Raw genomic sequence first — 13013 nt, 5'->3', positions numbered from 1 at the left:
GCAGACATAGCCAAAGTAGTGAGAATAGAAAAATGAAACCCTATGTATCCATCATCCAGCTTTGGTAACTGTCATTTTGCTGATTTTTTTTCATCCTCCACCCTTAATAATATTTTTGGATTACAATTGGCCTTCCTATATCTGTATTAAAAATATTTGGGAAAAAGCTCAGTAAAAAAAAATTAAAAAGTAAAAAATAATACAAATTTAAAAATACAGCATGGTAACTTCACATAGCACTTACACTGTATTAGGTATTATAAGTTAATACCTAGAGGTGATTTAAAGAAAAGGGCAGGATGTTCATAGGTCATATGCAAATACTATGCCATTTTATACAAGGCACTTGAGCACTGAGCATTAGAGGATTTTGGTATCTGAGGGGGATCCTAGAACCAAACCCCCCGAGGAATCTGAGGAACAACTGTATTAATTTTTTTTTGCCTTTATTATGATTATATTAAAAAGCTTTTTAGAGATAAGGTCTCGCTATGTTGTCCAGGCTGGACTTCAACACCTAGGCTCAAGCAATCTTTCCACCTTAGCTCCCAAGTAGCTGGGACTACAGGCATGTGCCACTGGGCCCAGCTCTTATTTAACTGATACACAATAACTGTACATATTTGTGGGGTACAGTGTGATATTTCAATACATGTCTACAATGTATAATGATCAAATCAGGATAATTAGCATTTTCATGACCTTTAACTGTATTTTAGAGCAAATCACAGATATGTCACTAAAAATGTTTTAGGATACATCTCTAATAAGGACTCAGGGTTTCATATGATTACCATGCAATAATTACACCAAAAGAAGAGTTACAAATTCCTTAATGTCATCTAGAACCTAGTTTCTTTTCAGATTTCCTCGAGTACCTTTAAAAAAAAATTTTTTTTTTTCTTTTTTTGAGACAGAGTCTCACTCTGTCGCCCAGGCTGGAGTGCAGTGGCGCAATCTCGGCTCACTGCAAGCTCCACCTCCCGGGTTCATGCTATTCTCCTGCCTCAGCCCTCTGAGTATCTGGGACTACAGGCACCCGCCACCACGCCTGGCTAATTTTTCGTATTTTTTTAGTAGAGATGGGGTTTCACCGTGTTAGTCAGGATGGTCTCAATCTCCTGACCTCGTGATCCACCCTCCTTGGCCTCCCAAAGTGTTGGGATAAAGTTAGTTTTTCAAACCAGGATCCAACAATATCCACAAATTGCATTTTTTTGTTATGTCTCTCAAGTGTCCCTGATTCCCTCTTTTTTTAAATGCCATCAATATGATGGAAAAACCTAGCCGCTGTTCTGTGAAATGTTCCACATTCTGGATTTATCTGATTGCATCCTCATGGTATCAATTAGCTTGTTCTCTTATCTCCTGCATGTCTTGTAAATTGATAGTGAAATCCAGAGACATAATTAGATTCACTTTTAAGACTTTAGGTAAGAATATTTTACAGACGGTACTGTGTATTTTCTTTCATAACACATCCAGCAGCACATAATGTTTGGTTGTCCCACTTTTAGTGGTACTAAGATGAGTAAGTGGGTTCAAGTGGTGGTTGCTCATTTTGTCTTCTACTTAATGATTTTACTGACTATTGAGGATTGTTGTTTCTAGGTTGTTTTTTTGCTACCAAGGAAGTTGTGATGAAATTCTTTCACATAACTCTTTATGTCCATCTCTGACTACTTCTGTAAAATAAGTTCATAGTCTTGATGAGTCAAGAGAAACACTTTTAAGGATCTTGAGAAATACCATGATGTTCTCTCTCCACAGAGCCCTCTGCAGAGACTCTATCAATTAACACTCTAAAAATGTATGAATTCACCCATTTTATCCAATCCTTGACACTAACAGATATTATAATTTTTTTTTGCCAAGAAGGAAAAGTTTATTGAGTCAGCCACAGAGGAACAGAGAAACAGATGCAGGGAGGTTCTCTGTGCAGCAGGGTATGCAACAAATATTTACCTGACAAAGAGAACAAAACCCAAAGGTTTTGTCTGTGTAGAAACAGACACTAACACGAGGCTACTTTTCCCACCTAATGTCCTCACTCTTCCTTATGATCCCTTTTCCTCATAAAACGTAACATTATGTGTTTAGCAAACACATCGTTGCTAAATCAGCAGGAGCTATTATAGCGCTCCAACTTAATAAGTTGATTTTTTTAAAAAGTTGCCCTGTGGCCAGTTCACAATTAAACTAAATAGTTTTGTTCCAAGATTCCTTTCTCTGGCAACAAGGCATTTCCAACAAACAGGTCATTCTGTCACCAGGAGCTGGTCTCAGTCCATGGCACAGAGCGACGTGCCCCTGGCAGCCCCAGGGAGGGGAAGGGGAAGCCACTGGGAGGGGTACTCAGTTATCCGGGAGGCCCTGAGGAGGCGTGGCCAAGGGCCACCTGAATGCTGTGGGGCTCCACCCAGGATAGTGATGGCTGGTTGGCTTCGCATGAGGAAGTGACAAGAACTTTAGGCTGGGCCCCCAACATGCCATGTGCAAGGGCCTTGTTCAATCCGGAACTGAACTGACACCACTCCCAGCTGGTGCAGGGCAAAGTCCCCCAGGAGCTCTCAGAAATATAATTTTTTTAATCTTTGCCAATTTGATGTGGAGTGCAGCTAACAGCATGTATTTTAATTTGTATCTCATTAGCAAGTGAGAACAATTTTTTCATGTTTCTTGGTTTCTTGTATTTCATATTCTGTAAATTGCTCTTTCATTGTTTTCCATAATTTTCTATTAAGGAATGCCTCTTTCACCTACTGGTATATAAGATATCTTCATAAATAAGATTATTACTTTTTTATGTCACATATGCTTCAGATATTTTTCCAAATTTGTCAAAATCTTTTTTCAAGACAGAATTTTTGCTATGTTGCCCAGACCAGTCTCAAACTCCTGGGCTCAAGCAATCCTCCTGCCTCAGCCTCTCAAGTAGCTGGGATTACAGGTATGTGCCACCAAGCCAGACCCCAATTTGTCCAACATCTTTTTGCCTTCCTTCTGTTGTGTCTTTTGTTGTTGTTTTATGTTCTGTTTTTTTCTTTGCCCTCAAACATTTTCCTCTCCAATTTTTTTTTTAAGAGACAGAGTCTCACTATATTGCCCAAGCTGGAGTGCAGGTGTGATCATACCTCACTACAGCCTCAAACTCCTGGGTTCAAGCAGTCCTCCCACCTCAGCCTCTTAAGGGACTACAGGAGTACACTGCTGCACTTAGCTAATGTTTTTATTTACAGAGACAGGTTCTCACTTTGTTATCCAGGATGGTCTCAAACCCCTGGCTTCCAGTGATCCTCCCATCTTGACCTCCCAGCACTTATCTCCCAAAGTGCTGAGATAACAAGAGTGAGCCACTACACCCACCTGTTGTTTTTGTTTTTTTTTTTTTTTTAACACGAAAATGTTTCACTTTTATGTGAAACTAGAAACCAGCATAGCAACTAATTACAGATTTCAATGTTAAAGCCAGAAACTGGATTAAAAACCTGGCTTATCCATGTTAGTATAGCAGTGACAAGAAAAAAAAAAGAAAAAACCTGGCTCAACTACTTATTAGATGCATGACCATGGGCAAAGTACTTAACTTCTCTGAGACTCAGTTTCCTTATCTGTAGTTTCCCAAGTCCATTGAGCAAATAATAAGCATTTATTAATACTAGCTTATTAATAAACAAGGGTTCACGCCTGTAATCCCAGCATTTTGGGAGGCCAACGTGGGTAGATCACTTGAACCCAGGAGTTCAAGTCCAACCTGGGCAACATGGTGAAACTGTGTCTCTACAAAAAATACAAAAATTAGCAGGGTGTGATGGTGCATGCCTGTGGTCCCAGCTACTTGGGAGGCTGAGGTGGCAGAATCACTTAAGCCCTGGAGACAGAGGTTGCAGTGAGCCAAAGTCACACCACTGCACTCTAGCCTGGGCGATACAGCAAGGCCCTACCTCAAAAAACAAAACAAAAAACAAAAAACAAAAAACTAGCTGTTACTATCATCATTAGTAGGCACCACACTTTAAATTCCAACAGCAGTTCTCAAATTTAAGTCTGCATAAAAGACACCGAATACTTTTCTTTTGAAAATCTAGATTCCTGGCAAAAGTGCAGTGGTGCATGTACTCCTAGCAACTCAGGAGGCCAAGGCAGGAGGATCAATTGAGGCCAGGAGTTCAAGGCTGTAGTATGCTAGAATCATGCCTAATAATAGCCACTGCACTCCAAGCGGGCACCATAGCAAGACCCTGTCTCTTTAAAAAAAAAAAAAAAAAAAAAAAAATCTGGATTCCTCACATTCATCCCTAGATATTTTGATTATGTAGGTCCAGGATAGGCCCTAAAACATACATTTCTAACAAGTATCTGCAGGTGGTTCTGACGCAGGCAGTCTAGGAGCACTCCTAAAAGAAAAATACTCATTTATGGATTCTGTCTTTGGTGATATACATGGAATATCCCTCTTTCTTTACTCCAGAATTAAATAAATATTGACTATTTTCTCCTATATTCTTATTGATCCTTTTAAAAATATTTAATACACCTAAAATTCACTTATTATGTGGTTGGCTAACGGAACACCATTTGGTGAAAAATCACACCTTTCCTCTCTAATTTAAAAGCATCTCCTTTACCACCAGGAACTACTGCTGCTGGTTCCATTGCTTTACCATATGATTCAATGACTGGAAAGAAAAAGCTCCTCATTACTCGTTTTTCAAATTTTTCTTGCTCATAATCTTGCGTGTCTAATTTGCCAAACTATTTTTTTCTGTGCCTGGTGATATTCAGTGACTTAACAGAGGTGGGGGATTTTACAAATTAATTTCAAAGTAATTCTGCCTTTCATTGGGATTTTTGTTGGAATAACATTAAAACTTTGAAATTAATGTGGAAACAAGTAATGCCTCTCCATTTCTTCGTGTTTATTTTAATATTTAAATATATTTTCTTCCTTAAGACCATCTACATTTATTAATAACAATTCCTTGGTGTTTTGTACTTCTGTTATAGAAGAGAGAGGTAGTTTTAAGCATGAACTTGCAACTCAGATTGCTTAGGATGTAATCCAGGCTCTAGCCCTTACCAGCTGTGTGAGTTACCCTTCAGCAGTCTTAACTTTTCCAAGTCTCAGTTTAGGGACATAACAATACTATCTACCTAATATAACTGCTATGAAAAGAAAATGAGACAATGTGTGTGATAGGGTTTACACAAAGACTTGCAGGAAGGAAATGTTCAATATGTGATAGCCAATATTATTAAGATTAATGGGACTATTTTCTAATCATATTTTCTAACTAATTATTGCTTGTTTCCAGGAAAGTTGCTGATGTCTTCTTTTTTATCTTATGTTCTCAATATATTCCCAAACTTTCTAACAGTTTTTCTGTCAATTATCTAAATAAGGAAAAACATTAGCTACTTAAAATCAAGCAAGACATAAAAAACTTTGATTAAAAAAAGTTTTAAAATATTACCAAAAAATTAAAACGAGATGAATAGGAAATATTTTCAAAGAGTAGATATATGAAGCTAATTTACATCATCTAGTCCTAAGAAGAGAAAGAACTACTCAATAAACTATGCTGAAACAAATGGCTGGTTATGTAGAAAACATTTAATTGGCCAGGCACGGTGGTTCACATCTGTAATCCCAGCACTTTGGGAGGCCCAGGCAGGTAAGCAGATCACCCAAGGCCAGGAGTCCAAGACCAGCCTGGCCAACATGGTGAAACCCCATCTCTACCAAAAATACAAAACTTAAGCTGGGTGTGGTGGCTCACACCTGTAATCCCAGCACTTCGGAAAGCTGAGGCGGGCAGATCACCTGAGGTCGGGAGTTCAAGACCATCCTGACCAACATGGAGAAACCCCATCTCTACTAAAAATACAAAATTAGGTGGACATGGTGGCACATGCCTGTAATCCCAGCTACTTGGGAGGCTGAGGCAAGAGGATCACTTGAACCCGGGAGGCGGAGGTTGCGGTAAAGTGAGAATATGCCATTGCACTCCAGCCTGGGGAATAAGAGCGAAACTCCATCTCAAAAAAAAAAAAAATACAAAAATACAAAAATTAGCGGGGTGTGGTGGTGTACGCCTGTAATCCCAGCTACTCAGGGGACTGAGGTGGGAGAATCGCTTGAACCTGGGAGGCAGAGGTTGCAATGAGCCAAGATCACTCCACTGCACTCCAGCCTGGGCAACAGAGTGGGACTCCATCTCAAAAAAAAAAAAAAAAAGGAAACTTTAAATTGCATCCTCAATTTAAACCATATACCAACACAAATAACAGAGAATCAAAGTTGGCCAGGCACAGTGGCTCATGCCTGTAATCTCAGCACTTTGAGAGGCCATAGCAAGAGGATCACTTGACACCAGGAGTTCAAACCAAGCCTGGGCAACATAGTGAGACCCTGTCTCTACAAGAAATAAAAATAAAAATAAAAATAAATAGCGGGGGACGGTGGCATGTGCCCGTAGTCCCAGCTACTCAGGAAGCTGAGAAGAGAGGACCACTCGAGCCCAGGAGTTCAAGGCTGCAGTGAGCCAAGATCGTACCACTGCACTCTGGCCTGGCGATATAGCAAGACTTTGTCTCAAAAACTAATTTTTCTTTCATTAAAAAAAATTAAATTTAAAACCAAACCTTAAAAATTCTAGAAGACCACTCCTAGCAGCATTGTTTATAAAAGCAAAAAAAAAAAAAAAAAAAAAAAAAAAAAAAAAAAACCTAAACATAACTCAAAATGTCATTTTCAGTAACTGCCATTTTATGAAAATTTACGTATTATATTTATTATTGCCTGCCCTCCTTCCCTCAGCCTCCGGCCCACACTAGAATATGAACTCTGGAAGAGCAGGATGTTTTTTTCTGTTTCCTTCACTGATATGTTCCAAGAGCCTATGCCTGGCATAGATAGAGTAGCAATCAATAAAAATCTGATGAAGGAATTGTGCATCAACAAGAGAATAAACTATAGTGTATTTGTATAATGGAATACTATATAGCAGCAAAAATTACAATTACATCATCATACATCGCTCTCAGAAATACTGAATGAAAAAAATGAAGTTTCAGAATAATACATACAGTATAAAATGTAAAATTATAAAATGTAGAAGTATAAAAAATAAATATGTAGTGTTTAGGACAGACTTTCCCAACAGGACACCTGAAGAGGGGAAATTAGGGCTTTATCTTGAAAAATGTAAAAATTACGAACATACATTTATTACATAATTCACAAAAGTCAATCTCTCATTTTAATAAATACTACTTGGTCATTATTTAAAACAGAAAAAAAAAACTGTCATATCAACTTATTTGCAAACAAGAAAACAGAAACCTAACTGCAAAATAAAATATTCAACAGTGGCAAAGTAAAGCCAAACATACCTATAAGTTCAGGTGGATTTCTTTCATTAAAGCGCTCACACAGACGAATAAAGGTCTCGGTATTCTCAGTGGTAGGGCACTCACCATGTCTAGTAATATAGAAAAAGTTTTTTTGAAAAAAGAGATTACAAATTGTGATGAAAGGTTTCAATATTAAAGAATCTCAATATATAACTTACCCTTTACACTGAAGTTTTATATATTTGATTCCTTCTTTTTCTATGTCATTTCTGTCATAGAACCTTGAAGTATTTGTCAGGTCCACCAATAAGCCCATTTTAACCTAAAAAAAAAAGGGGGGGGCAGATTTACTAGTAACTTACTTTGTTCCCAAATAAGTTGACTACATGGCAATTCTACAGTTCATCCAACTGCATTGAGGGAGATTTTGTATGTACTTTGCCCTTGAGCAATTGATAATAAAAGTACCACTTATCTAAGTCTTATTCAAGACACTAAAACTAAGCAGGCACTTGATAAAATAAATTAACTCCCAAACTAAGGAAGGAACAGGAATATAAGCAAAACAAATTCTACTGCCAACATCACAAAAGTTTATGCAAAAGAGAAAACACTAGAGTTTTCTCTAGTGTTTGCTGCATATACCTCTGCACCTATGACTTATTAGACAAGAGGCCAGAGCAGGAATAGCACCTATCTGAAATATACCACAACTCAAGCTCCAGGCACACATCACCCACCCCAGCCTTCCAAGCAGCCACTACCAATAACTCTGTTAATATCTACTGACTACACCATTTTATATCCCAGGCTTAAAAGATGAGACAAACCATTTATATCATATATATGATGTGTGTGTGTGTGTGTGTGTGTATATATATATCTTATCTCATTATATATATTATATAGGTGTCCCTTTCTTTGTTATTAACAACTCTTCTATTTTCTGAAAATATACTAAAGCCTCAAGTTACATTTTTTTGAAAAGAAGCAAGGTTAAAAATAGAAACAATCTTATTAAGAAGATGGCAGTATGGGAGAGAAATTTGGCCAGGCACAGTGGCTCATGCCTGTAATCTTAGCACTTTGAGAGGCCGTGGCAAGAGGATCACTTGAAAAACCATGTGTTTGGGGGAAAAAAGATTAAAAAATTAAATAAGAAATTTCCCTCTCCTTATCATATAAAAACAAGGTACATTGTTAAAAAAAAAAAAAAAAAAAAAAGAGTTTCATTTTCTGTAAAACTAAGGCACATAAAATCCACACATTCATAAAAAATGTCTAAGTTCTGCCAAAAAGTTAAGAACACTGCAGAAGCTATATGGAAAGGAAGAAAAGAGAAGCAGACCCAGGAGCAGCAGATTTTAGAAAAAAGGCAACAAAAGTACATTTCTGGTAAGAAAGAGTTCACCATAAAGTGGTAGACCTATCTCTCATCTACACAAGAGCTGAGAAATCTGGAGAAGATGGGACAGATTACAGGGAAGCAGAAGCATAGCAAGGGGGAAATACAGTGAAGACACACAAAAGCAGTAAAAATGACCCCATGCTGGTAAATTTCACAAAATGTCAGCACACATATTCCAGTTTCATAAAGAAACCATCCAAGTAAAGCAGTAAGAAGACTCTAAACTGAAATGCTTGGGACTTGAAGTGTTTAGGATTTCAGATTTTTCAATATTTGCATTATACTTACAGGTTGAGCAATCCTAATACGAAAATCCAAAATCTGTAATGTTCCAATAAGCATTTCCTTTGGGCATCATGTAGATGCTAAAAAAAGATTCAGATTTTATAATTTTGGATGAGGGATGCTCAACTTGTACATACTTTAATGGAATACTATAAATCTGTAAAAAAAAAAAAAAAAAAAAAGAACAAGAAGTTCTATGTGCTGATATATGAAGATCTTCAGAGCATACTCTTAAGTTGGAAATGCAAGGTTCACACCAGCATATATAATGTGCTACCTTGAGTGTGCAGGGGAGAACACAGCAATCTGTGTTTTTTGTTGCTTATATACACATAAAGAAATTTTGAAAGGATGTATTAAAAAACCTAAAAACATTGGAACCTGTGTGGTATGTGGTGAGGGACTAGGCAGATAGAGAGCAACAGTGAGAGGGAGACTTCATGACACCAACCTTTCAAAACTTTTGGATTTTTGAAATAAGTGAACGTATTGTCTATTTCTTAAATGACAAAAATCATTATCATGATTTTTAGGTACCATGTGATGCCTAAGAATCACACCTTGGGCAGTTAAATTCTAACACACAGGGTAAAAAAGTACGTATAGTCAAAATTCTCTCATAAATTCCTTAAATAACCAATGAAGAACAGTATACATGGCCATATGCGTATTACCGGAGGCTTAATCCCATCCCAGTAAGTCGATCATAGCCAATGTTTCTTTCTGGATTGGAACAAAAATCATTATTTCTTCCGTTGAGCACTAGCTGAAGACGCTGATTTGCGTTCAGGGGCCTTAAGTATGAAAAAATCTTTAAAACCTAGAATCACAATCAGCCAGCAAGGCAGTCTCACTAACAAATGCACACCAATACTGAGGCTAGAAAAAGTAGTAGTAAATTCACACATCTTCCACCTCATTCTGAAGCATATACTCTAATATAAAAAGAAGACAATTTATACCACATAGGTTGATGGTTGTTTCAATCCCCAAATTTTCCTGCTTGGTATTTATCTTTATTTTCTCTCCTATCAGCACCCCGACTTTCCTCCAAAAGCCCCTCTTACCTTTTTTTTTTTTTTTGAAACCGCCCAGGCTGGAGTGCAGTGGGACGATCTCGGCTCACTGCAAGCTCCGCCTCCCGGATTCACGCCATTCTCCTGCCTCAGCCTCCCGAGCTGCTGGGAAGGCGCCCTCTACCACGCCCGGCTAATTTCTTTTTGTATTTTTAGTAGAGACGGGGTTTCACTGTGTTAGCCAGGATGAAAAAGCCACGCTTTCTCCACTTTAATCCTTGAGTTTCCGCTCCCTCCCTCTTCCCCCCTTGGGTCGCCACAGGAAAAAAAAAAAAGGCAAGAGAAACAATCTGCACTTACTTTAATTGATATATTTTATGTATTTATGGGGTATATGTGATATTTTGTTACTGCATGTAATGTGTAATGATGAAATCAGGGTATCTGGAGTATCCATCACCTTGAGTATTTATCATTTCTATGTGTTAAAGAGTATTTCAAGTTCTCTCTTCTAGCTACTTGGAAATACACAATACAATCATTGCTAACAACAGTCACCTTACCCTGCTATCGAAAATAAGAATTTATACATTATATCTAACTATATGTTTGCACTAACCAACCTCCCTTCACCACGCCCCTCCTGCCCACACACCCTTCCCACCCTCTGATATCTATCATCTATCATTCTACTCTCTATTTCCATGAGATCAATTTTTTTTTAAGAGATAGGGTCTCGTTCTGTTGCCCAGGCTGGAATGTAGTAGCACAATCACAGCTCATGGTAACCTCAAACTCCTGGGTTCAAGTGATCCTTTCATCTCAGCCTCCCAAGTTCTAGAACTACAGATGTGAGACGAACTTTTTTGGCTCCCACAGGAGTGAAAATGTGAAATGTGTTGTTCTGTGTCTGGCTTATTTCACTTAACATAATGACCTCAAGTTCCACCCATGTGTTGCAAATGACGGTTTCATTCTTCTTCATGGCTGCATAGTATTCCATTGTGTATATATGCCACATTTTCTTTATCCATTCATCCACTGATGGACACTTAGGTTGATTCCATACCTTTGCTATTGTCAACAGTGCTGCAATAAATATGCAAGTGCAGGTATGTATCCCTTTGATATAATTATTTCTGTTCCTTTGGGTACATACTCAGTAGTGAAACCGCTAGATCGTATAGCAGTTCTACTTCAGTTTTCTGAAAAATGTCCATACTGTTTTCCATGGTGGCTGCATTAATTTACATTCCAATCAACATATAAGAGTTCCCTTTTCTCCACATCCTTGCCAGCATCTGTGGGTTTTTGTCTTTATAATAGTTTTGTTGTTTTGTTTGTTTGCTTGTTTGAGAGAGACAGGGTTTTGCTCTGCCACCCAGGATGGAGTGCAGTAGCACAATCATAGCTCACCACTGTAACTTCGATCTTCTGGGGTCAAAGGATCCCTCCACCTCAGTCTCCTGAGTAGGTAAGATGGTAGGCATGTACCTCAAGCCTGGCTAATTTTTTAAATTTTTTTAAAGATGATGTCTAGTTATGTTATCAAGGCTAGTCTCAAATTCCTGGCCTCAAGTAATCCTCCCATCTATCTCAGTTTCCCAAAGTACTAGGATTACAGACATGAGCCAGTGTACCTGGTCACAAATAGCCATTCTAACTGGTGCAAGATGATATTTCACTGTGGTTTGGATTTGCATTTTCCTGATGTTTAGTAATGTTGAGCATGTTTTTAGCATTTTTTCATATATCTGTTGGCCATTTGTATGTCTTCTTCTGAGAAATGTCTATTCACATCTTTGCCCACTTTTTAATGGGATTTTTTTTCCTGTTGTGTCCAGTTCTTTGTATATTCTGGATACTAATCCCTCAGAAGAATAGTTTGCAAATATATTCTCCTATTCAATAGGTTGTTATTTCACTCTGTTGTTTCCTTTGCTGTGCAGAAGCTTTTTTTTTTTTTTTTTAATTTTATTTTTTGAGACAGAGTCTCACTCACTGCCCAGGCTGGAGTACAGTGTTGTGAATGTAAATCACTGCAGCCTTGACCTACTGGGCTCAAGCAGTCATCCTGCCTCAGCCTCCCAAGTAGCTGGGACCACAGGTATGTGCCACCAAGAAATGAGGTCTCACTCTGTTGCCTGGGCTGTTCTCCAATTCCTGGGCTCAAGCAATCCTCCCACCTTGGCCTCCCAAAGTGCTAGGATTACAGACGTGAGTCACTGCCCACTGCACCCAGCACAGATGCTTTCTGGTTTCCTATCCTCCCATTTGTCTACTGTTGTTTTAGTTGTGTTTTTGAGGTCTTAGCCATAAAATTGTTACTAAACCAATGTCCTACAGTGTTTTCCCTATGCTTTCTTCTCAAAACTACTGTTTTACGCTTTCAGGTCTTACATTTAAAGTCTTTAATCCATCTTGAGTTGATTTTGTATATGGTGAGAGATAAAGGTCCAGTTATTCTTCTGTATATGGATATCCAATTTTCCCAACACCATTTATTAAAGAGAGTGTCCTGTCCCCAGTGCATGTTCTTGGTGCCTTTGTTTAAATCAGCTGGCTGTAAATGCGTGCATTTATTTCTGGATTCTCTATTCTGTTCCATTAGTCTGTTTTTATACCACTACCATGCTGTTTTGGTTACTATAGCCTTGTAATATATTGTAAAGTAGTGTGATGCCCACAGCTTTGTTCCTTTTGCTCAAGATTGCTTTGGTTATTCAGGGTCATTTCAGGTTCCATATAAATGTTAGGATTCTGGTGGGGTGCAGTGTCTCATGCATGTAATCCTAGCACTTTGGGAGGCCAAGGTGGGAGAAATGCTTGAGCCCAGGAGTTGAAGACCAGCCTAGATAATACAGTGAAACCCCATTTTTTAAAAAAAAAATGTTTTAATAAAATTAAAAAGGAGTTTTTTCTATTTCTATGAAAAATGTCATTGGTAT

The 13013-nt window shown here is 38.1% G+C and overlaps 1 protein-coding gene across 3 annotated transcripts in view; it reads right to left on the bottom strand.

Annotated features, from left to right (window-relative positions):
- Nucleotides 1-13013, bottom strand: part of RNGTT (RNA guanylyltransferase and 5'-phosphatase) — a 334659-nt gene that overhangs the window by 296307 nt on the left and 25339 nt on the right. For all 3 annotated transcript variants that reach the window (XM_028847363.2, XM_028847364.2, XM_028847366.2), the window contains exons 3-4: nucleotides 7575-7678; nucleotides 7396-7484 (exon numbers count right to left, since the gene is read on the bottom strand). In XM_028847363.2, the coding sequence (XP_028703196.1) occupies nucleotides 7396-7484; nucleotides 7575-7678 (193 nt within the window). The remainder of the gene's footprint in view (nucleotides 1-7395; nucleotides 7485-7574; nucleotides 7679-13013) is intronic.

The sequence above is a fragment of the Macaca mulatta genome, chromosome 4, assembly GCF_049350105.2.
Source record: "Macaca mulatta isolate MMU2019108-1 chromosome 4, T2T-MMU8v2.0, whole genome shotgun sequence".
NCBI classification, from domain to species: domain Eukaryota; kingdom Metazoa; phylum Chordata; class Mammalia; order Primates; family Cercopithecidae; genus Macaca; species Macaca mulatta.
Note: the sequence above shows the minus strand (reverse complement) of the source record. Positions and strands in the feature narration are given on the sequence as shown.